Source organism: Ptiloglossa arizonensis, chromosome 13, assembly GCF_051014685.1.
Source record: "Ptiloglossa arizonensis isolate GNS036 chromosome 13, iyPtiAriz1_principal, whole genome shotgun sequence".
Lineage (NCBI taxonomy): Eukaryota > Metazoa > Arthropoda > Insecta > Hymenoptera > Colletidae > Ptiloglossa > Ptiloglossa arizonensis.
The window spans coordinates 5,684,891-5,707,186 of NC_135060.1; the positions used below are offsets into that span (position 1 = coordinate 5,684,891).

General features: G+C 33.2%; 2 protein-coding genes across 2 annotated transcripts in view; one reads left to right on the top strand and one right to left on the bottom strand.

The window, feature by feature from the left end:
* Positions 1-128: 128 nt before the first annotated feature.
* Tango1 (transport and golgi organization 1) lies at positions 129-8,535 on the bottom strand. The gene is made up of 19 exons (XM_076325855.1): positions 8,344-8,535; positions 8,125-8,258; positions 5,202-7,857; positions 4,932-5,105; positions 4,658-4,843; positions 4,484-4,560; positions 4,277-4,414; positions 4,006-4,122; positions 3,852-3,929; positions 3,501-3,725; positions 3,200-3,220; positions 2,907-3,074; positions 2,622-2,844; positions 2,401-2,539; positions 2,234-2,323; positions 2,046-2,142; positions 1,843-1,966; positions 936-1,442; positions 129-290 (listed from the first exon to the last, which is right to left on the bottom strand). The coding sequence occupies exons 1-19, from the start codon at positions 8,465-8,467 to the stop codon at positions 232-234; spliced, it is 5,337 nt and encodes a 1,778-aa protein (XP_076181970.1). The 5' UTR covers positions 8,468-8,535; the 3' UTR covers positions 129-231.
* A 7,820-nt stretch (positions 8,536-16,355) lies between these two features.
* Positions 16,356-22,296, top strand: part of LOC143153819 (uncharacterized) — a 124,742-nt gene continuing 118,801 nt past the window's right edge. Inside the window, exon 1 of the mRNA XM_076325405.1 lies at positions 16,356-16,460. Coding sequence (XP_076181520.1) covers positions 16,371-16,460 — 90 coding nt within the window. The 5' untranslated portion in view covers positions 16,356-16,370. The remainder of the gene's footprint in view (positions 16,461-22,296) is intronic.

The window sequence follows — 22,296 nt, forward strand, 5'->3', positions numbered from 1 at the left end:
CAAATGTATTTGTTAGCAAACTAAGTATGTACTTATCACATTTGCCAAATACTATATCAAAATGCACGACTTTCTAATTTACCCAAAAATAAATGCTGGTTTTTCTACTAGCATTAACATACTCTGCATCACTGTTAATTATTTATTAAAGTTTTATATAATTGATAATCCCATTACTATAGTGACAAATTTGATGTATATACGATGATGCATTGTAACAAAATAATTGAGTTAAACTTTGCTGTTATGATGTGATTTGTCCAATGACTCTCCTGATGAATGTAAGGAACCTAAAAATAATAATATACTGTAAATAGTCTGTTAAATTTCCATTAAGTATCTAGTAACTATTGATATAAGAAAAAAAGAATATGAAGAATGCAAATTGTAAATCTTTGGAAAAAATTATGCCGCCCAAAATAGGATTTAAAAATTAAACGTAAAATAAATTTTAAATACACACTGTTTCAAAAATATCGTAATCGAGTCACAAAATCCTGCTGTAACTTTTATTTTAGCAATAATATCAGGCTATAATAAATGTTACTATATAATAAACAATACATTATCAATTTTGTTTTTTGATACATGCTTAATTAAAATTCAAAGAATTTATTTGAACAATATCTTTTTCATTTGCGATCCGATATCGATATTTTAAATATATCTTACATACATATTAAAGTAACTAGAACAAAAATCACTTTCGAATCGTTCAACCTGCTATAATGTGTCTATTTAGAATTATTTCCTTCCATAGTACTCCAAAATTGTCTCACTTTAGAGAATCGCTTGCGTCCTTGCATGCACAACAAAAAAGGGGGAAAAGAAATGACAAAAAAAAAAAAGTGAAAATCCATTCGTGGCAGTGAAATTGACCATTAATGGGCGCGATGGTTTCTCGATGTTGCTTTGGTCATGTGTTGTACACAAACCTTTGTGATTTCGTACTCGTTCTCGTTGTGGTGGATGAAAACCGGAATTGCGTGGAGGCGGCAGTGACTCTTCCCCCCATGAATGCGTCGTTCCTAGGGGTGGTGGCAATATCGAGCCAGGAGGTGGAGGAGGTGGATGCATATGATCACTACCGAATGGAAGTGGTGGTGATCTATGGTTAAAGGGTGGAAGTAAGTGTGGAGACATTGGTGGTGGGGAACCTGCATTGTCGTACCTGCTAGAAGCAGGAGGATGTAAAGGCATAGGTGGTGGAGAGGATAGCCGACCACCCAATGGTGGTGGTCGTTGACTAACTTCGTATGGTGGTACACCAGACGCATTGGGTAGCGGAGGTGGTAAATACGGTGGAAAAAGTGAACGTAAATAGGAAGGCGGTGGTGGAGGCGGAACACTCGAAGAACCAGAAAACATTATAGGAGAGCTGGATGACTCTGCTCCTATGAATAATGGAGGCGACGTTGCCGTCTCCCCGTTTGCTTCCAGGCCTGTTTGAAAATCAGGTTTAAAAAATACAATTTTCCATCTAAACGTAGCATGAAATACCATCTTAAGTTTAAAGAATGTGCACCGACGGTAGATGGACCTGAATATCTTTGATAATTCTCATTGTAAATGAAATCTTAACTAAATTGACAAACTCCTACATCTATGAGTCCTACTAATACTACGTTAAAAAAAAATCACAATAAATAACCAAATTTAACTTGGTAAGAATGTCTTATAAAGTATAATGTTACAACAACTTTTACGATTATCACAAGCAGTAAATAAATTGTATAGCTAAATTTAAACATTGAAACAACTATAGCTAAATTTAAACATTGAAACAAAATTTAACAGATAAAAAATAAAATATACTCTTTGATGGTGTTATGAAATACTTACGATGTAATTTTGCTTCAGAATCTACTTCATTAATATTTTTTTCTACAAGGGTAAGCCGGTTACGCAGTTGTCCTGCTTCAACTTTAGACTCCTCTAAACGACGTTCAACTTGACGTGCTGCCACCTTAAATAAAGTTTATTTAAAAGATTAAAAATATATCAGATAATAATTAAAGATAACACAAAACATTCAAAAATCATACCCATTGCTCGTGTGCTTTCGTTTCAAGAAGAGACATCTGGCCTTTATATTCCCTTTCCTGATCCAATATTTCACGTTTCAACATTTCTATTTGTTGTCTAAAATTCAGTGATAAATATACATATTGTAAGAGTCAAATAATGATCTTTTTTCGTAATTTCGTATTGTAACTAATATATTAATATTTACTTATAGTTTTGTATTTCATTTTGCATTGTCTGTATTTTTTCTACAGTGGATACAACTTCACCCTGCTGTTGCAACCAAATAGCTTCTTCCCTATAATAACATACTACGTTAAGTAAAAAAACTAATAATTAAATTTACTTCTGAGAATTACAATAAACTGACGATACTTTTGTCTTTGAGCCTCTTTTTCTTGGAAAAAAGCTGACAATACTTCAAGTCGTGTTTCTGCATCTTTTTTCTCCTTTTCTGCTATTTTGCATTGTTCACTCAAGGTAGAAACCTCTTCTTTAATAACTATCATATGTTCTATCATTTAAAAATATTATATTTAATGTCTCACACACTACGTAATTGCCAACATAATTATATAGTATAACATTAAAAGTACCTTCTAGTAAATTGTGAGCACCCTCAAGTTGAGTTAATTGTATTCGTAATTCGTTTCGTTCTTCGAGTAAAGCAGTTGCTTCTGCTTTAACGCGAGATACGTCGTACAACTTACCCAAATCCAAGTTATTAGAATTCAGTCGTTTTACAACGTCCAGAAGGTCTTTTGTTTCTACTTCCTTACCTTTCAACTCTTTCTGTAAGGCTACTTTTTCAGCAGAAATCTGTACATAAAAAATAATATTCATTTTCTATGTCACTAATAATACATTTATTGTACACTTACTTCCTTGGTTTGCATTTCTAATTGCTGTACCTTATCAGTCAACGTTTTCTCTATACTATTCTTACTGTTGACTTCAAGCGACAAATTTTCTGTTACTCGAACAAGCTCAACTTCAAGTTCTTCGTACTTTTTCTTAAAAGATGCAAGCTCTGCTGATAAAGATTCATTCTGCAAAACGTTCAACATTATACAACGTTCGTACATATGCAAAAAAAAAACGCTGCATAAAATATCTACTTTAATCAATTGTAGCAATACATATTAGGAAACTTTGAAATAGTTATAATACAAACCTCAACTTTATCAAATTCAAGCTGCGATAAATATGTACAACATAAAATAAAATTAAGAATATGTCTATTTATAGAAAGAAGACTTTGTAATATATATAGTGGTAGGTAGAACAAATATAGTAAGGAACTCAGGATACAGTAGTCTATTATACAATATCCTTTCTGAATAGGAACCAAATATGGTTTCCCTTCTAAAAAGCTATTTGATGATTACAGGACCTAAAGCATTCAAGTTAAACCAATGTCTCGAAACTGACAACATAATTGTTCCACCTACAATGATTTAAATGTACGAACATACCTCTTGTGTTTTAAGATTAAGGGCATTTGTTAAGGATTCATTTACAGCTTGCTGATCATTCAGTCTTGTTTGTAGATTTTCCACTGACTGAGCTAATGGATTAACTTCATTATCTGATGAGAGCACTTCTCGCAACATTCGTTCCAATTCTAATCCTGCTTCAGTAGCACTTTCCAAATCTTTTTCTAACATGGCAACTTGATCTTCAAGATCTGATATTGTATTCTACAAAAAGTTATTACACTGTTAAGAAACCTTTTTAACATAATTTTATTTAAAACTATTAAAACTTGCAAATTCTATTACACAGATTCTGTTTTATACAAACTTATACAAATTTGGATATTTTACCCGTGAAACTTCTAAGTCAGCCTTTAAAGAAAATACCATTTCATTGGACCCAAATGATTCATCTTCAATCGAGGTCAACTGTTTCATAACAACCAAAAGTCAATAATATAAAATTATTGTTCAATGTAAAAATACAATATATTAATTTTACTACCTTATCTTTTGCGAGCTTTAAATTTTCATTTAACATTGTACATTCCTTTGTTGAAATAAGTAGATCCTTTTCAAGTTTATTGATTTTAGCTATCAATTGTCGATCTCTGCTCATATTCTACAGAAATATAAAAGTTAAAGAATTATGTACATGTATTAATATAATATATATTACTATATATATTAATTACATTATTAATATATATTAATTATTATATTCATTTGTTTTATTTCAAGTGCTTCATGATTATTATTAAAACTATGTTTAGTACCTCAATGTAATAATACCCTAAAGAAAATATAAGTGTAGCAGTTACTGTAACACTCATATACATTAATGTCAACCAATAACTGGATTCACGTTTTATTTTTTCCATTACAGCATTTTCATTATTTTCAGATGTTTCCTCCTAGAATCATTATTTAAATGAAAATTTGTTCTTTACATATATAACATTGGAACAATGGTAAGTACTTACATTATTAGTAAAATGTTGAATATTATCTCCAGTGGAACATTCAACACTATCACTTGTACAAACATCAGGGGGAGAAACTGTTAAAACATTAAGATAAATTTTACTAATTTACCAAAGTATTTTTGAAATTGAATTATAATGTACAATGCTTATAATATATAACAATAATATTACATAATTTCTGCATGACACTTTGTATTCCATGTAAAATACTTTCTGACACAGTTTCTTTTATAATGCCAAAGTCCTCTATATCTGATTCTTCATACAAATCTTTATCTAGATCACTTGTGTCATCTTTATGTTCGAGTAGGACTTCATCCTTGAGATGTTTAATTTCATCGTGTATCACATTCTCTACTTGTCATAAACATAAATTAAAATTACATTTGACAATTAGTTTATACTTTATTTTTATTGCAGTTCATATTAAATATTAGATACTCACCAATTTTAGTTTCTTCACCAGTATCAGCATCCAATAAATTTCTATTATGAAATTCATTAATGCCAATAATATTTTCCATAACTAAACTTCCTTTATTAACATGTTGTAATTCTAATGGACTTGAATTAGTCTCTTCACCTTCAGGCAGATGAAATTCATTTGAAACGCGAGGACCTTCATTCAAACAAAAATTATTACTTACATTTGTAACGTATTTATTTGTATAATTTTTTAAAGTATCATCATTTATTGTTGCTTCATACTTCACACCTTGCACTACATCCTGCGGCAATTCTTGATCATAATTTCCTTCACTGGTAACAATGTTGACATTACTATATTCTTCAAGATTTGAATCAGTATCCTGAGAAGTAACTGGATCTGATGCTGCATCAGAAGATATTTTCACTTCACCTTCATAGACGTCTTCTTCGTCAGGAACAATGTTGACATTACTATTTTCTTTCAAATTTGGATCTTTGTGATGAGAAGTAGCTGCAGTTGTTGTTAAATTGGAAGATATTTCAACTTCAGCTTCTCTTCTATCTCTTTTAATATTAACATTGAGACCATTTTCTTTAGAATTTGGATCAGTATCCTGAGAAGTAACTGGATCTGATGCTGCATCAGAAGATATTTTCACTTCACCTTCATAGACGTCTTCTTCGTCAGGAACAATGTTGACATTACTATTTTCTTTCAAATTTGGATCTTTGTGATGAGAAGTAGCTGCAGTTGTTGTTAAATTGGAAGATATTTCAACTTCAGCTTCTCTTCTATCTCTTTTAATATTAACATTGAGACCATTTTCTTTAGAATTTGGATCAGTATCCTGAGAAGTAGCTGAATCTGGTGCTGTATCAGAAGATATTTTCACTTCACTTTCATAGACGTCTTCTTTGTCAGGAACAATATTGACATTACTATTTTCTTTCAAATTTTGATCTATGTGATGAGAAGTAACTGCAGTGTTGTTAGAATTTGGATCAGTATCCTGAGAAATAGCTTCAACTGTAGCTGTATCAGAAGATATTTTCACTTCACTTTCATAGACGTTTTCTTTGTCGGGAATAATATTGACATTACTATTTTCTTTCAAATTTTGATCTATGTGATGTGAAGTAGCTGCAGCTGTTGTTAAATTGGAAGATATTTCAGTTTTAGCTTCATAACTATCTTTTTTAATAGTAACATTGAGATTATTTTCTTTAGGATTTGGATCGGTATCCTGAGAAGTAGCTTCAACTGTAGCTGTATCAGAAGATATTTTCACTTCACTTTCATAGACGTTTTCTTTGTCGGGAATAATATTGACATTACTATTTTCTTTCAAATTTTGATCTATGTGATGTGAAGTAGCTGCAGCTGTTGTTAAATTGGAAGATATTTCAGTTTTAGCTTCATAACTATCTTTTTTAATAGTAACATTGAGACTATTTTCTTTAGGATTTGGATCGGTATCCTGAGAAGTAGCTTCAACTGTAGCTGTATCAGAAGATATTTTCACTTCACTTTCATAGACGTCTTCTTTGTCAGGAACAATATTGACATTACTATTTTTTTTCAAATTCTGATCTATGTGATGAGAAATAGCTGCAGCTGTTGTTAAATTAGAAGATATTTCAGTTTCAGCTTCATAACTATCTTTTTTAATAGTAACATTGGGATCATTTTCTTTAGGATTTGGATCGGTATCCTGAGAAATAGCTTCAACTGTAGCTGTATCAGAATTTATTTGAACTTCAGTACTTTCAGAAACATTGGAAGATAAATTTGATTCATCTAATGTATTTTCTAAAATAAGTTTAGGTGTCTGTTCAACTGTGATTTCTTTAATATTGACAGAATTTAATGTTGCTTTTGTCTTGTCTTTTATATCAGATTCTTGTAACAAAGATGGAACATGTTCATCTGTATCATGTTCAATTAATTCCTTCTCTGAAGTTTTAATGTCCTTTTTTAATTTAATCTGTTTTGTTTTTAATATATTGGCATTTTCCAAAGATTGAGAATCTTTTATTTCAGTAGTATCTTTTAATTCAACTGTATTATGTACAGTATCTGTAGCTACTTCAACACTCTTACTTGTAATTACTTTATTTGAGTCACTATTATCATTTTTGTTTAATACAACAGCTGCTTTATCTTTCGTATGACTGTCTGAAGTATCCTTATGAATTGTTTCTTTACCATTGGGTACTGTAGATATTTTTGGAACATTGATATCATTAAGTTTCTCCAAAGATTGTACATTTTTCACTTCAATAATTGTATTATTCTCTGTACTCTGTATTGGATATTTTACTTCATCAGGAATATTACTGTTTATACTCGTGTTTGCTTTAAATGGTTCCAGTGAATCTTGTACTCCAGTTATTTGTGGTAAATCTAATACTTCTTCAGAGCTTACCACAAAATCTTGTATGTTGGTTTTCTGAGAAATAATTTTTGCATCATCTACCTTATGATTCAAGATTTCTTTCGATACTTTCTCATCTTTTGTAAAAATAGTTGTTTCAACTTTTTTGCTTTTGGAATTTTCTATTGAAGTATTAGCTATAGCTTTTTCATTTGGCACTACCATTGTTTGAACAACATCTGTTCTATAATTTGGTTGTATATAAGATCCATTATGATCCATATACAATGTAGTTTCATCTATAACTTCATATGAAGAAGCTACATTTGTTACATTATGCTGCAGTTCTTCTGTAGATTTTAAGTTCAAATTATCAATTTCAACATTTGAAGTTTGACTATCTTCTATGATAGTCTTTAATTTAACATTATCTTCCTTAGGCTGTGTTTTATCAGATTTCTTATTATTATATAATTGTTCAATAGGCACTTTGTAACGCAAATCCTTTTGTAAAATTTTGAGTTCTTTCAAAAGATTTTTTGGTACATATCCTCGTTTACCATTTATCTAAAATTAATGAAATTTATAAAGTTAGTTTTGTATTTGTAACATTTTTACTATAAATAATGTACAAAATATACAATACATTATATGTACTTAACATCTTTATAGTTTTACATAATTTGTTATTTACAAAATTATTATTCATGTAAAAAAAAAAGATTATATACAAATTAAAAGTTGATTCTCACTGTTGTTAGATATGTATATATAAAAATTTAAGCAATAATAATTGCAACATACAGATGAAATATTAATAAATTTCAAATATACCTCTACACCCCATAAGTCGTTTCTATTGCCTGCCTCTTTACTGTAAACTTTGACGTCTACATTAATGTCAAATTGTAACAACCCTGCTTTATTTGGATAATATTTGACCATTGTCTTGGCCAGTGAAACAGGCACTAGATAAAATTAAATAATTTAAGTAAATTTAAAAAAGGAATGACCCGTAAATTAGATACATATTGAAAGTATGGCTTCAATTACCGGAACATTTAGGGTCATAACATAATCGTTCGTTCGACAAAGCATACAAGCATGGTGGTACTGCACAAAATATTATTGCAGTAAGTAGAAATACTACATTAATAAACAAATTTCTTTTCGTCATATTTCCACTATTGCAAAGTTCCACATCACTACTAACATAAAATGACACAGCCTTGGACGCACATTTTAATCGTGAAGTACTTTATAATGAGATGGTTCATCGAAAGGAGTGTTTAATCCGTGCTCGAAGCAAATGTTAAGTATGCCTCACTAGAGGGCCTCAAATCTGCTACGTGGCTTCTGTAAATAACTAGAATTTTAGAGCTGCAAAAATGTTTGCGAACTCTACTGTTGGTGCGCGGAAAATTTGAAATAAAGACTATTTTCTATCTTTTGTAACTTAAAGTTTTAATTTCTCCAAATTTCAAGATTTCAGCTAACTAAATTGTTCGAATAATTTTCAACATCAAAATGCGCTTAAAATTAAATATGGTATTTCGAAATTTTAGTACTGATGATCGCGAAACCAATCACAATAGCAATTCTATCATAACCTAGTGTTGACGACTTCGTGTTTCTTCTTCTCTACGTGATTTCTGGAAATAGAGGTATGTTTTGATATTTTATTTTACTAACGGAATGAACAAATGTAAGATCAGAAACAGTGCATAAGGTTTGAGAAAGCAGCAAGTAACCCTTGAACAAAAATTATGGTCTTTCTAAAATTACAGACTGTCAAAACTTAACTTCCTTAAAATAAAATGTATTATAAAAAATGTAAATGTTTAAACAAAATATTGATAATTTGTCATGGAGTGTAATAATTTTAGTTTAATGACTCTTTCAATTTTGATGGTCTATTCTCAAACAAACAAAAATATATCTCTGTCACCGTACTTGATAGGCGTTACGTGTTGAATATATATGTATTTCCAACGAACTATTTAAGTATTGTGTGGTTTTTGAATTTTACTCTTGCTGTATCTTGCATCACGTGGTTATAAAACTTTGTTCACACGATAGCGTAAAAAACAAAAACTATTTTGAACTCTGATTGGCTTATGTGAATCTTATCTTGATTCCGTTCACACGGTAGCCTAACCTAAATTTATAAATTAAATACACATTCTGAAAAGATCGAAAGCAATGTTAAATACGACTAAAAGTAACCTAAATTATTCAAATATTATTAAAAAAATGTTATAAAATATTTAAATGTTATATTCTTTTAACGAAATTAACATTTAAATAATTTAAAGAAGTAATGAAATATCAAATATACTCGATGAAAGTAAAAATAAGAATTGCCAACTTCTTTAAAATTGAATTAATATGTCTTAATAGAACTGCAAGTAAATACTATTAATAAATAATATTAAAGCACATAATTGTTTAAAATTATTTTATTATGCAATTGGTATGAAAATAAACATTCTAAACTAATGAAAATGTTTTAATCGTTTAAAAGTTATATCCATATAGTATTATATTAGAACCCAATTAGAACAAATTTAAATATACAAATAATTTTTCTGCAGGTTCATATTATATAAATTAGTATTTTAAAAACTTTATTCATAATAAATAATAATTAAATATCATATATTTAAAAAGATTTTTTGAGATAACTGGGCTAAAAATATCTACATCTTTTCAATTATTGCTAGAAGATCAGCAAAACTAAATAGATATTTCAATTTCGCCATCTGCACAAATATTTCAATGTATGTAAGTGCTGCCTCCTGCGTGAAACGTGAGAACTAACAGGGTTCTTAGTTTATCTACTTGATCCTAATTTACTTCTAATATAACCGAAGTTAGATCGGTTAAATGTAAACTTATACGAAAATCTGTTAGGTCAAGGTCATGTTAAGTTAGGTTAGTGTTTCTTCGCATATATAGTATTGCTACCGGACATTATTATAGTTAGTTATATTGCTTTTAATACGTAATTTACAATGTAGTTTGCTATCTCTATCGGTAGTAAAACAATGAGTGAATCAAAGTTGTATTTGACTTAAATTTTACAGACTTCAATTTATGTTATTGCGGTCAAAAGTGATTTAATTTAGACAAATCATCGACAAAAGATCAGTGAGTGTATACATTCGTCAAAAGGACACACAGAATGCTATGGAATGCTACATTTATAGTTGTTGTTGTGATATTTTTGTTCCAATTTGCTAGTATTAAAATTAGTTTGAAAGAACTCGGCGCCAAAAGTATAGTGACACCTGGATTACTTCCACTGTAGCTGCGCGGTTTCGTTTACGTCGATTATTACGTTTAAATTTAAAAAATATCGGAAAGTGTTTTTACACATATGAAATATTAAACTTCAAGGTTTGTCACATACTTTACCTATAAAATGTATCGGAAATATAAAATTCTTTGTAATATGAATCATCGTATTAGCGATTTTAACTATTTACAATACTTTAAATATATTTTCGTGTACAAGTTCACGTAGAAAATTAACGAATCTACTTATTTTTAATTATTATATTCCCATACTTGTATCAATGAGACATAATAATGAGTATTAATTGTAGACGTAACATAATAAATTAATTATTGTAATCTCTGTGGTCCCTTGTACCAAAATATCAAAGTGAGGTTATGGTCTCGCGACCGTCAAATTTGTTTATTTACATACGATCAAGGAAATCGTACACTTGTCGCTAAATTTTCAGCTACAATTCCAATACATCTTTAAAAAAGAATATGCGCATTAATGTAGATGTCATTGATATTATAGTTGTTTGATTTTAAAAATGAAAAAAACAATATATAATTACATAACCACACACGCGCGTACGGGCGCGTGTTTATTAAACACAAATCAATGACATCTACATCACAGATATGTTTCTTTTTTTTTAAGAATATATTACAATAGAATTGTTGCTGAAAATAAATTAATAAATGTAAAAATAGTTTCAATTGTAGAACTTTTTGAAAAACATTTAAAGATTCATGCATAGATATACGTAAAAAAATCCTGATAAATATCAATAATTAATTGTTGAATCGTATAACGTTTAATTATTCGATAAAACTGATATTGCGTGTATTTTAGTCGTACTATGTTTAGTATATTTTCTGTTTGTAGAAAGTGTGCACATAAAACAGTTGAAGATCCATGACCATGGTAGAATTACCAAGACTTCCGTTGGATATTGCAGTTCCCCCGAAAGTTCTCGCGCGACGCGGCGGAGTTACTATTTCGCAAGAAATTATCACAACATTCCTCCAAGTAAGTGTAATCGATTATAATTTCATTCGATTCGATCTGATAATTTACAATCGGGATTATTGCATGTATTTTTAATCGATTTAAGTTCGAAACACAGATTATACTATAGAAAATTGTTAATACAAAAAGATTAAATACTATGGACACGTTGGTCGCCATATTGGTTACCAGAGACCTAACTTTTTCTTTACATAATCGATTATCGATAAACATCATAAAATTATGAAATAATAAAATTATAAAATTGTGAAGTATTTATAGTATTTAATCGGTTACATTTATAAGACAACGGTGATGATCAATGATAGAAAAAGGTCACAATATTTAGGATAAACTTGCATCAATTGATCCTTCATACTTCGTACATGTTAATTATTTGTAAATAAGTATTACTAATGAATACTGGTATGAAACATATTACGTTTTCGTAAGCTTGTACTCGAGCTGAAATTGGTCACTTTAAAATATGTAATTCTGAAACAGCATTAGATAGAATGTTTATACGAACATTTGTCTTCAACGTATCGAAAATTCCCCTCAATTGAGTTAAGACAAATAAAATCCTTGTAAAACGATAAGAAATTATAAAACGAATTCGTAGAAACTTAATAATTTGATAAATTATATAGTTTATATTACACGGTAGTTAACTTGCGAATCTTTGCTAGAATTTTATATTCTTAGATAAAAATAAAAGTGTTTAATCGTAGAACGATTTCAGTTGGTATCACGATGATCGTAATACATTTAAACGGAATTATCGAAATTGTCATTACCGAGAGGAAAAGGTGGGTGTTAATAAAGTACACTATTTCCGCGATCGATTCGCTGCGTTCGTGATAACTAAATATTTGTATAGAATGTAACGTCAAGTGTAATAATTTATGACAGAAGGAAGTTCATTTTGTAGTCTTTGCATTACGCGTGCTGAATAACCGCTCACGGTATATCCAGTCCAAAGGAACGTTCTATTGAAAATACGATCTAACATTTGTATAAGCGTTAGGTAACACTTGTGTTAAAATTAACTCGGTTAATTTATTTGTCCGACTGATGAATGTAATAGCGAGGTTAGAAGCTATTCGAAAGGGAAATATTAAAATTGAAAAAAAAAAAAAACAAAACATTATAAGATAATTTTTTCTCCGAAATTGATCGATTCCAAGAATTTTACAGTTACTTCGAAGTCGTACAATAGCAAAAATTCAATTCTACGACGAAGTCACCGATCCTAAAACAATAACACATACGGCTTTTTTTATCCGTTTTATCACTTGCATTTTTAAATAAAAGGAAACGAATTTCAACCGATAACACTAGAAATTTAATATTAAAGTTATGTTTTTTTTATAAAAGTCACGCATTATTCATCGTCTCCCCTTATCGGATAATGTATATCATTTTAAATGTAAATGTTCCGGGTGCAAATTTAGTTATCTAACGTTTGTATTGCAATTTCGAACCGATGTAAAATAATTCTTGGATAATTGATCGAATTCTATTTCAAATAATTGATTCAATTTTTTCCTGAATAACGAGGGTTCGTTTCAAAGGTCAATTTCTGGAAAGGAAACGGTACCTTCTCTTGATTTCTGTATCGAATTTTTGCAAATACTTTTCCGAATCCCTTGTTACGGATCTAAAGTGCCACCTTTAAGCATGTAAATTACTTATAGTCGATCTGTTAATTCACAATTGATAATATTTATTATGCTATTATTCAATTTTGAGAGTAATTTTACATTAATTAGTTAAGAATTTAATCAGAATTTACATGTTTAAATACTGTTGGTTACAATCAATTGAACATAAACTGTTAACGAACGTATCGTTTTGATATCGTAGAACCTACCCGATAAATTATACAATATTAATTTCAACCAACGAATAAAATATTTTAGAATTTTGTCGAGCAACGAAGGCGTCGTTTCCAGCCTAAAGAGACTATTTAAATTAGGCGTGCCAAACTTATTCCGCAATTTTAGAAAACAACATTTTGAAAGTCATTTTTCAACCCTATCGACCCCAACCGTAACACTATCGAATCACAAGAAAAAATACATAGACTCGAAAAGAAATTGACAACTTTTATAAAAATAATCAAAAGGATACGATTTCTCCATAAAAAACAAGGGCGTGTACACACACTGAGAAACTTTTCTTTCCTTGAATAACACTAATTTCTTGAACAACATAATCTAACGCATATTTTAAATACACGTATTTCTTCCTCGTTCGGTACACCCGAACTGTGTCGTTAAACTATATCGATTCAATTTCCCTTGCACTCAACGTTATTGAAAGACTATCTCCAAGCAAATAACGATGCCTCCAATAAGAAGGTCAAGCCTGCTCCGTGTTTTACATGACTGAGTTAAACGTACTTAAGAATCCGCAACACTGGTTGCAACAATTTAATAGGAAGCTTTCGTAACGTCGCGAAGGATTCTACACGAAGGATTCTACGGGTTCTACAACGATGCGAAGGATCGTCGACGAACGATTCTCGTAATCGTGATACGTAAACGCGTACGTATCATCGAGCAGAATGAAAAATACTCGGGTGTCGCGATTACGGTATCGCTGACTCGGACACGATTCTTCGTATAAACAATCCACGATCGTTATCGCGAGAGAGCCCAGTGATTTTATCAGCGGTGTGGTCAAAGAGGCCGGAACAACGGGAATGGCGGCGTGCCTCCTTTTAACGTGGGAGAGAAGATGCGCTTCAGGTGCGTGAAGTTGGGATCGATATTGCAAGCGACTCCCTGGGCCGTAACATGCCCCTGCGGCAGCCATCGGCTGCACGCGATCGTGCTAAAATTAAATGATGAAATTCACTCCTTCTTTCTCGGTCACTCCCTTCCACGTCTTCGGTCTCTGTCCCTTTCCCTCGCGCGTACCACCCGTTCCCCCCTCTCGTTCTGTCTCTGCTTTTTCTTTTACTTTTCTCTCTCTCCCTCTCTCTCTCTCTCTCTTTCTCTATCTATCTATCTATCCATCTGTCCGTCTCTGTCTCTCTGTCGTTTCGTCACCTGCATTCGTGTCACCAACCACGTGCGACGTCTTATCAGTGACGTAACACGACCTCTGTCGTTCCGGGTGTTGTGCGCGTAATTACCATGCGTTGATTTGCAATACAACAGAAATGGAAATTACGTTCCCAAGCCGCGCACGCAGCCCACGTCGTACATCAGCGACGTTTAATCGTTTTATCGCGAAGATTTCAGTTGAAATTAGATACGCGAGAAACGCGTACATACTGACCCCGCTACATTACCAATTGATTCGGCGACTAACGATCGAGGGGTTGTAACGGTTATTGTATTCTCATTGGCTTCCTATGCGACGTGTATATGTATGTGTCCATTATACGTTTCCGTGTTCGTATTTCGTAACGGTTATGACGCGATTCATTGACTTTGGTAGCACCGATGGATATTTCGTGCATTTCGTTTTTTATTTCGCGTACACACGGACGAAGGGTATTATCGTTTTTGCGTAAAAGAAAAGATTATCAAAGGAATCGTTTTCCTCGAACGTTTATTACGCAACGGGAAATTGAGAATGGAAATACGAAGAATTTAACGAGTTTAAAGAAAAGAAACGATACGATTCTCGAGAATCGATCTATGGAGGAAAGTAGATGCTCGACGAATCACGGATGATCGTTGTATTTGAAAACGTGGATAGATTCGATGTATTACCGGCAATATTGATGATTCCTTGCGTCGAATACCGGCTGCACGCGATAATGCTAAATTTAAAACACCGAGCTCCTTGGCACCTGCACGTGCATTTCTGTCTAACGTTAGTCGAAGTCGGGATCATAATTGACGGTATTATTGGAAACGTAACTTCGTTCGTGAAAGATGTAACAATTTATCGACCGTACGAATCTCGGACTGTCCATTCCTTCGCCCTCTTTCTTTATTCGAATAACCGTTACGTTCGCACGTTATCGCCCCGATTCGTTTAAAGGTACGTCGAAGATATCATGGGAGAACCTTGAACGAGTCAATTACATTCACCGGTAGAATGGGACTGTTTAACCGACTAAGTACCTACCACTTCACTAATTGATTCCGTTAGACGTTCATCGACCGTTTAATCGACCAATCGACAGAACCGAGAAACTATGTATTTTATCGACGAGTAACGTCACTCGTATCAATCTCGCTACACCGTTCAACGTGAACGAATCGCTGGACGTGCGTCATACAGGGCTACGAACGACGAAACGTGGTCGATTTTATTTCGAAAGGCGTTCATCGAGGAAGAAAATTGTCAATTGTCGTCCCTAAACGACGCTACGTATCGACTATAGACGAGATCGCGACCCGGTTCTCACCCCGCCTTCTTCGGCGATCCTCGCTCACGTTCGTGAGGGTTCGGGTACTTCTACGCGAGTGTCTTCTTCGCCTCGAGTCTCATTGATCTCTTGGACGCGGTTGCGCGCAATGGTCGGCAGACGGCGGTGGTACTCGCCTCGACCAATCCGCACTCGCGATTCCCTGGCTACGCTCGAGTCTCGTGGTCCTCGGCTAGCCGGTCGCCTCTTATTGTTTTCCATCGTGGCTTCTCTGACCCGTTCGTTTGTCGGTCGGTGCGGCGTAACGTGCGTTTAAACGCCGCTGAGCGTCAACGTGTACGTCGAAAACGCGAAAAACCTCGACAACGGCGGTCACGACGGAGACGATCAGTAGAGACGTCCTCGGTGGCAACATTCGAGCGGATCGTACGCCCCCTTCTTGTCGCCGCCGTCACCATGATACCGTACTCCACGTGCTTGTCTTTCGGGGGCCGTCGCGACGCTCGTCGCTGGGTGGTCCTACACGACGAGTCCTCTCCCTACCCGGTGAGTCGCAGTACGAATACGCACGAGTACGCACGACGTGTCACGTTCACCGGCCGAAAAGACGCGCGTCAGCCACCGCCGCCGCTTACTCGAAAATCCTTTCTATTCTAGTGCGACGAGAACCGAACTAGGGGGAAGTCGTGTTTCGGCACACCGTGTTGATGCACACACCATCGCACACCTAATAGAGTACCGCTCCGATTCGCGTGCGCGACAATGCCTCCGGGTTCGATGAACGTCTTCGATCACCTTGATTTCTAGATTCGATAGAACGCATCTACGGATGGATCGGCACGATTCTTCTTCGAGCGTCAAGTTCGATTCTTTCACGTTGTATCGTATAGGGTTTCTTTTACTGTACTCAAAGTATCTCAAAGACAGCTTCCAATAGTAAAATCCACGAAAAATGATTCGTTTGAACACACGTCCGATATAAATGCGTTTTTTCGGTTCCAATTCTTTTTTTTACGTTCAGATGGTATTCTTGCATCACTGTTCGTCGAGAGTATCGCTAACAATTCGATATTAACGTTACCGTCACTGTTTAAACGTCCTCTGGAATTTAGTTTCATCAATGTTAAGAAAACAAGTATCACTTCTACAATGGATTCAAATGTTACGGTATTGCGAATACACTACCGTGTATATAACGATATAATAGGAACGATGAGCAAGTCGTGATTTTCAATGTAACGAATAGAGACACGAGCAAAGATGTTTCTTTCCGTCGAGATTCGTTCTATGAAAGCCGAAGGTGGACGTGCGTGCAATTCATCTTTGAAAGCGATTTTTTTCGAAAACGTATTCCCGTGTTGGAATACTTTGTTCCATATTTTCGGTTCACTTTTGCATCTGACCTTTTCGATTGTGTCACGGATTGCGGAACACCCTGTGTAATATTTGATACAGACAGTCGGTTCAGGACCCGTGCATCATGAATAATACACTACAAAGGCGTATTTCTGCGCTTGATGTATTACTCGCAAGATACAGTTCTCGAGCGAAACGTATAGCAGAATTATCGTAGTCCGAACTGGCTCCACGGTTTGTACAGGGTGATCGAAGAATTTAGAGGAATGTAGTACTTACAAACGTCGACAAAAGAATGTACAGTTAATAGGTCTACAAATCAACCCTGTCAGAGTAAGTTGCGGTTTCCTGTTCTAGTGACGCAAGTGACTTGTTCCCCCTTATTCGTTAAATGTTGAACGTAAAGGTCAACTATATATTTATGCAGAGTGCTGCGTAACAGTACGAGAACAACAAAAATACACGCAAATAATTTCGAAAATAGGAATACGGGAAATATTAACGCACAAGTATTATCTATTCTATTCTCTGTTCGATACGGTGGAATTTTTAAACGATTGGTCGGTACCTTGGTATTTTCTAATTATCGGTGTAAAGTAATTCGAATTAAAAAATTTCTGGAAACGTTTCTTCGTTAAAGTACAATTTAATCTACCGTCAGTGGTGCAACTCTATTTGCTGTACATAAATTATTATGTTAAAATTTTAGTTACAAGAAATTTCAACTTTTCGTTCAATTCAATATTTAGGTATACTTGTACTCACCTTTCTTTCTTGCTGCACGCTAAATTAATTTCCGTTGTATAGATAATATGCGAAGATGATCGTTTGTATGGGTAAATTTTGAGTCGATATTTTTTAGAAACTTTGCATACACGACGAATAAATCTTACGAGTTCAATACGAACTATAGTTGCATCAAATTCATAATCAGTTTTGCTTTCTCCATTAAATCAAGTTACGGATAACTTCTGCTTTTACGATATGACAGAACGGAGCAGTCGTAGGATATGATCGGGATAAGTTCTAAGTGACTTTGAGTTATCAGTCGATTTTGATTCAACCACAGTGACAATCTTTCTTGTCTCTGTGGAATGTTCTATAAATAAAAGCAAGTTCGTAAGTCACGTTGCCGGAATAGAAAATTGCACGTTTTATTCCTAAGCCTGAACTATTTTCATCTAGTTTTATGAATAAGTACTACATTTTTCTAAACTCATCAACAGTTTCTTTTTTCTAATTCTCCTGTATTACTTAATTGCTTGCTTGGTATTAAGCATGTTCTCAATGCCTTTTTATAATATTTATTTAAGAATTATTTTCAAACATCAGAAATGATCAAATGAAATCAAAATGTTACAAGAATTTATATAAAACTGAACAAATTTCATGCTAGTATGTAGATTCGTGCAACGATCGAGGTAACTAATCCAATAAGAAGCTCTACTTGTCTGTTCCTTCTACTTGTCAAGACGAATGCAATGAACAAAGTTTGCATGCAAACATCGAGGTTGCATTTATGGGGGTTCTACTGTACATCACAGATATGTAAAGAGAAACGCGATATATTTCCTTCTGAATAAAATTTGTCTTCGATATAAATTGGATTCTCGCGAAGCAATACGATTTATTAAGGCATTGTTTGAGTATCTGTTTTCACGTTTTGAAATAATATTTATTATTTTGAGGAATACGTACTTACCGAACAGTAACGCGAATAGAAGGCAAAGAATTCAGCCGACGGTCGTATATGTGTATAATTGTTCAAAAAGAAATATTTTCTACCGATATATGAGAAAACTTTTGATAAAATATCGTGGACCCTTTCTTAAAATGTAACGTGAATTTTTCTAATAAAAGTATATCGAAACGTATATTTGGTCTCTCGTCTATTTTACCGAGCATAGTATCTTTTCATTCTATTAATAATTGGTACCTCTTTCTATTTAATCATTAATTGCATCTGATTCGTTTTAATGAATTATTTTCCGCTTTTATATATTTCTGGCGTTATATTCAGTTTTATATTTGTATTATTATCTCTCGAGAGTGCAAACAAATTAGAAACTACTGTCAATGGTCTCATAGGGTCTGTAAGAGAAGTGGAGCGAGTAACAGTAAATACACGTAGGCATATACAAGTCGGCAATGCAGTTTCAAGAGTTTGCGTAAAATTGATAGCGCATTGGGTGGGTTGTATATGTATTTGTCCCATGAACTGTAAAGTAGGTAGGTCGGAGGACTAGTCAAACAAATTATTTCGAGCTGTGAGCTGTTTACGGTTGACATTTCAAATCATGAACGCGGCACTGTAGGTGTTATCGATTAAACTTTTGTAAGCTTGTTAGATAACATTTCTATGCACTGTATCGGTCCTGGTATATCGTAATTAACTGCACATCTCGCTGTTATCTTGAACTTACAACAAGTGTATGCACGTACACACCACATTATCGATACTCTTTCTTAAGATATACAAAGTTCGAACAGAACTTGGAAACGACTGAATAATTTGAGCAAAATTAAGTATAAATATATGTCTACATGTACGGTCTAATATGTGCTTGATCATCGAGGACATGAAATAAATTATAATTTATTGTTTGAGTGTCCCTTCCGTATGGGAAGTAAGTAAGATGATAAAATAATAAATAAAGCTAAGATGTTGCTTCGAGCATTTAATGATTCATTTCCAAAACTTGTCGCAATAATCAACTCCGAAACAAAATCCTTTCAAATGATTCGGTCCAGTATTTAAAATACGAGATCACGTTTTAGCATCTTCGCTTTTGGTTCATACGCTTTTCCGCTCTCTTTCTTTCTCACTGTACCGATCAATAAATATGTACTTCCTTGCACCCTTCTGTTTACATAGCTTGAACAGGTAGCTGTATATCATCTTCGCTTCATTGCATCATTTCTCTGATAAATTCTCCCTTCCTCTATGTTTGTCTACGTTTCCTCGGTCAGTGGATTTATCGCGATTAAAATATTGTCACAGATCGATTCGTGCAATAATATTTATGTATACCGGTTCGAATGTGAATTTTGTAAAATGAACAGCAGAAAATTTCGTAAAATGTACATCCGTAAGTGACGAACAAGCGTGCCTAGTAACGTTTCGATAACATTAACAATCCGATTTCTACGTCACAATTCTTTGTCGCGTTGTTAGAATATATTTATATAGTTCACTTTCTACTGGATCCCGTTTAAAACATTCCAAGAGATTAAGATTCAAAGATGAAGCAACATTCAGGAAATATTCGGTCAAGAATTTAACATGCCGTGATAGCGTGGGCGTGCTAAATAACTGTTCGGTAAGTTATTTAGATCGTCGTCTTCATCGTTTTGAGGTAAAAGACTGCCGCCTGCTCGAGGATTTCGGTACAGATCAAAAGAATTCGAAATATGCATTCAATGCAGAATTTGAATTTTTCGCGATAGCAAAAGTCTCCGAAGTGGTGTCTTCTGGACACGAATTTAACAATGCAGCCTTGGTGTACAAACAAAAAATATCAACGATATATATTCGTTTGACTTAACACTTTAATTCATTGTGGAATTAAAATTTTTTCCTTTTTTTTTTACAAACGTGTGATATTTTTTCAACCTAAATTTTACGTAGAATATCAATGATTTAGAATAATTCTAGGAAAGCATAGATCTCAGAAAGTAAATAGTTTCCCATCACAAAACCAACAAAAGGTCAATATATATTTTCTCTGCAAGGAACACGTTAACGACAAAATGGATGATATTTCGTTGAAACTTGGGTATATTGCAGTCTTTAGCGATAGTCCGTGTATCGCTTCTTTTTTCCATTTGTTCTTAACGTATTTCAAATATTTTCAAGATTTACGTGCATCATGAAAAATGACCAGATTTATCGATACACCGGTTCCATACTTCATCTCTTTAAGATGAATTCTGTATTCTTTTTGGAGATTTACAGTGTCCCATCGTTTGCATAATTCATAATGGAAATACACACATGCGTACATTACTTATCTTAATATCGAACTGAAATTTCAGTTATGTAATTAATTGCAATAAATAAGATAACATCAAATAATTGCGTTGCAATTTCATTAGCTTAAATCGTATTGTTTTGTACCAAATATTTGGAAATACACTTACGCGTTGTGTGCTCAACGATACAACGATATATCTGTACAATATGAATTTATATATTTTCGATGGAAATTTGAAATTACCATAACGTTGAAGTAAAATCTCAATTGCCTAATTAATTAGAGTAAGTTAATTTTAATTAATCGTGTTACTATTTTATTGAATTAATTGTATTTTTTTTTTTGGAACGGACGTTTTCAATTAGAAAGCAATATGCAATATTTCGCGATTTACATCGCGCACGTCGAACCAGAAGTTTCATTTAAATATATTGAATGTATGAAAGTACAATTTGAGATGTAAGATTGGAAACGGTGAAAAGTTACGCTGCAAGTAACGAACTATAAATTTCGAGAAACATCGGAAATGTTGAGTTCTTTGTCGAGCAACGCGTGGAAAAGTTTTCTTTTTCGATTGGCCTGAAATCAGCGCGCACCTTTTTTTTTCTTTTATTAGCGTGACGCACGAATATAATTTGTACAAAAGTTTCGTTCGTGTCGTTCCTTATCTAATTTTATTATCCGGTTGTTCCCGTAGATCTGCCTTCTGTCACTTGGCCATAAATTAGAGGTGCTGCGAAATTCGAAAATGTTTTCTTATCCTTGCTCCATTTGCAGCATTTGAACCGTAGATATATTCTTTTCGTCTCGATTACAAATATTTGGATACGGCAATTCACAGATCTGTTCACAATGACTTTAGCATAAAAATCAATTGAAAACAAAATTCAGATAGAAAAAAAGTTACGTTTGTTTTCTTGTCCACAATGTCTTTATTCCTAGTCTCCGTTGCTCGGTTTTTTTAAGTCATAAAATCATTTTATTATAAAATGAAAACTTATATCTAGATCGTTCGAAAGTTTGATTATTCAAAAATATATGACCAAATCTTT

Excerpts from the sequence above, each read along its gene's own strand:
- Tango1 (XM_076325855.1), bottom strand. The coding sequence starts at position 8,467 with ATGACGAAAAGAAATTTGTTTATTAATGTAGTATTTCTACTTACTGCA. Across the intron at positions 4,561-4,657 it reads AAGTGTCATGCAGAAATTAT|TTTCTCCCCCTGATGTTTGT; the intron begins GTAATATTATTG and ends ATGTTTTAACAG. Across the intron at positions 291-935 it reads ACGAGTACGAAATCACAAAG|GTTCCTTACATTCATCAGGA; the intron begins GTTTGTGTACAA and ends TATTATTTTTAG.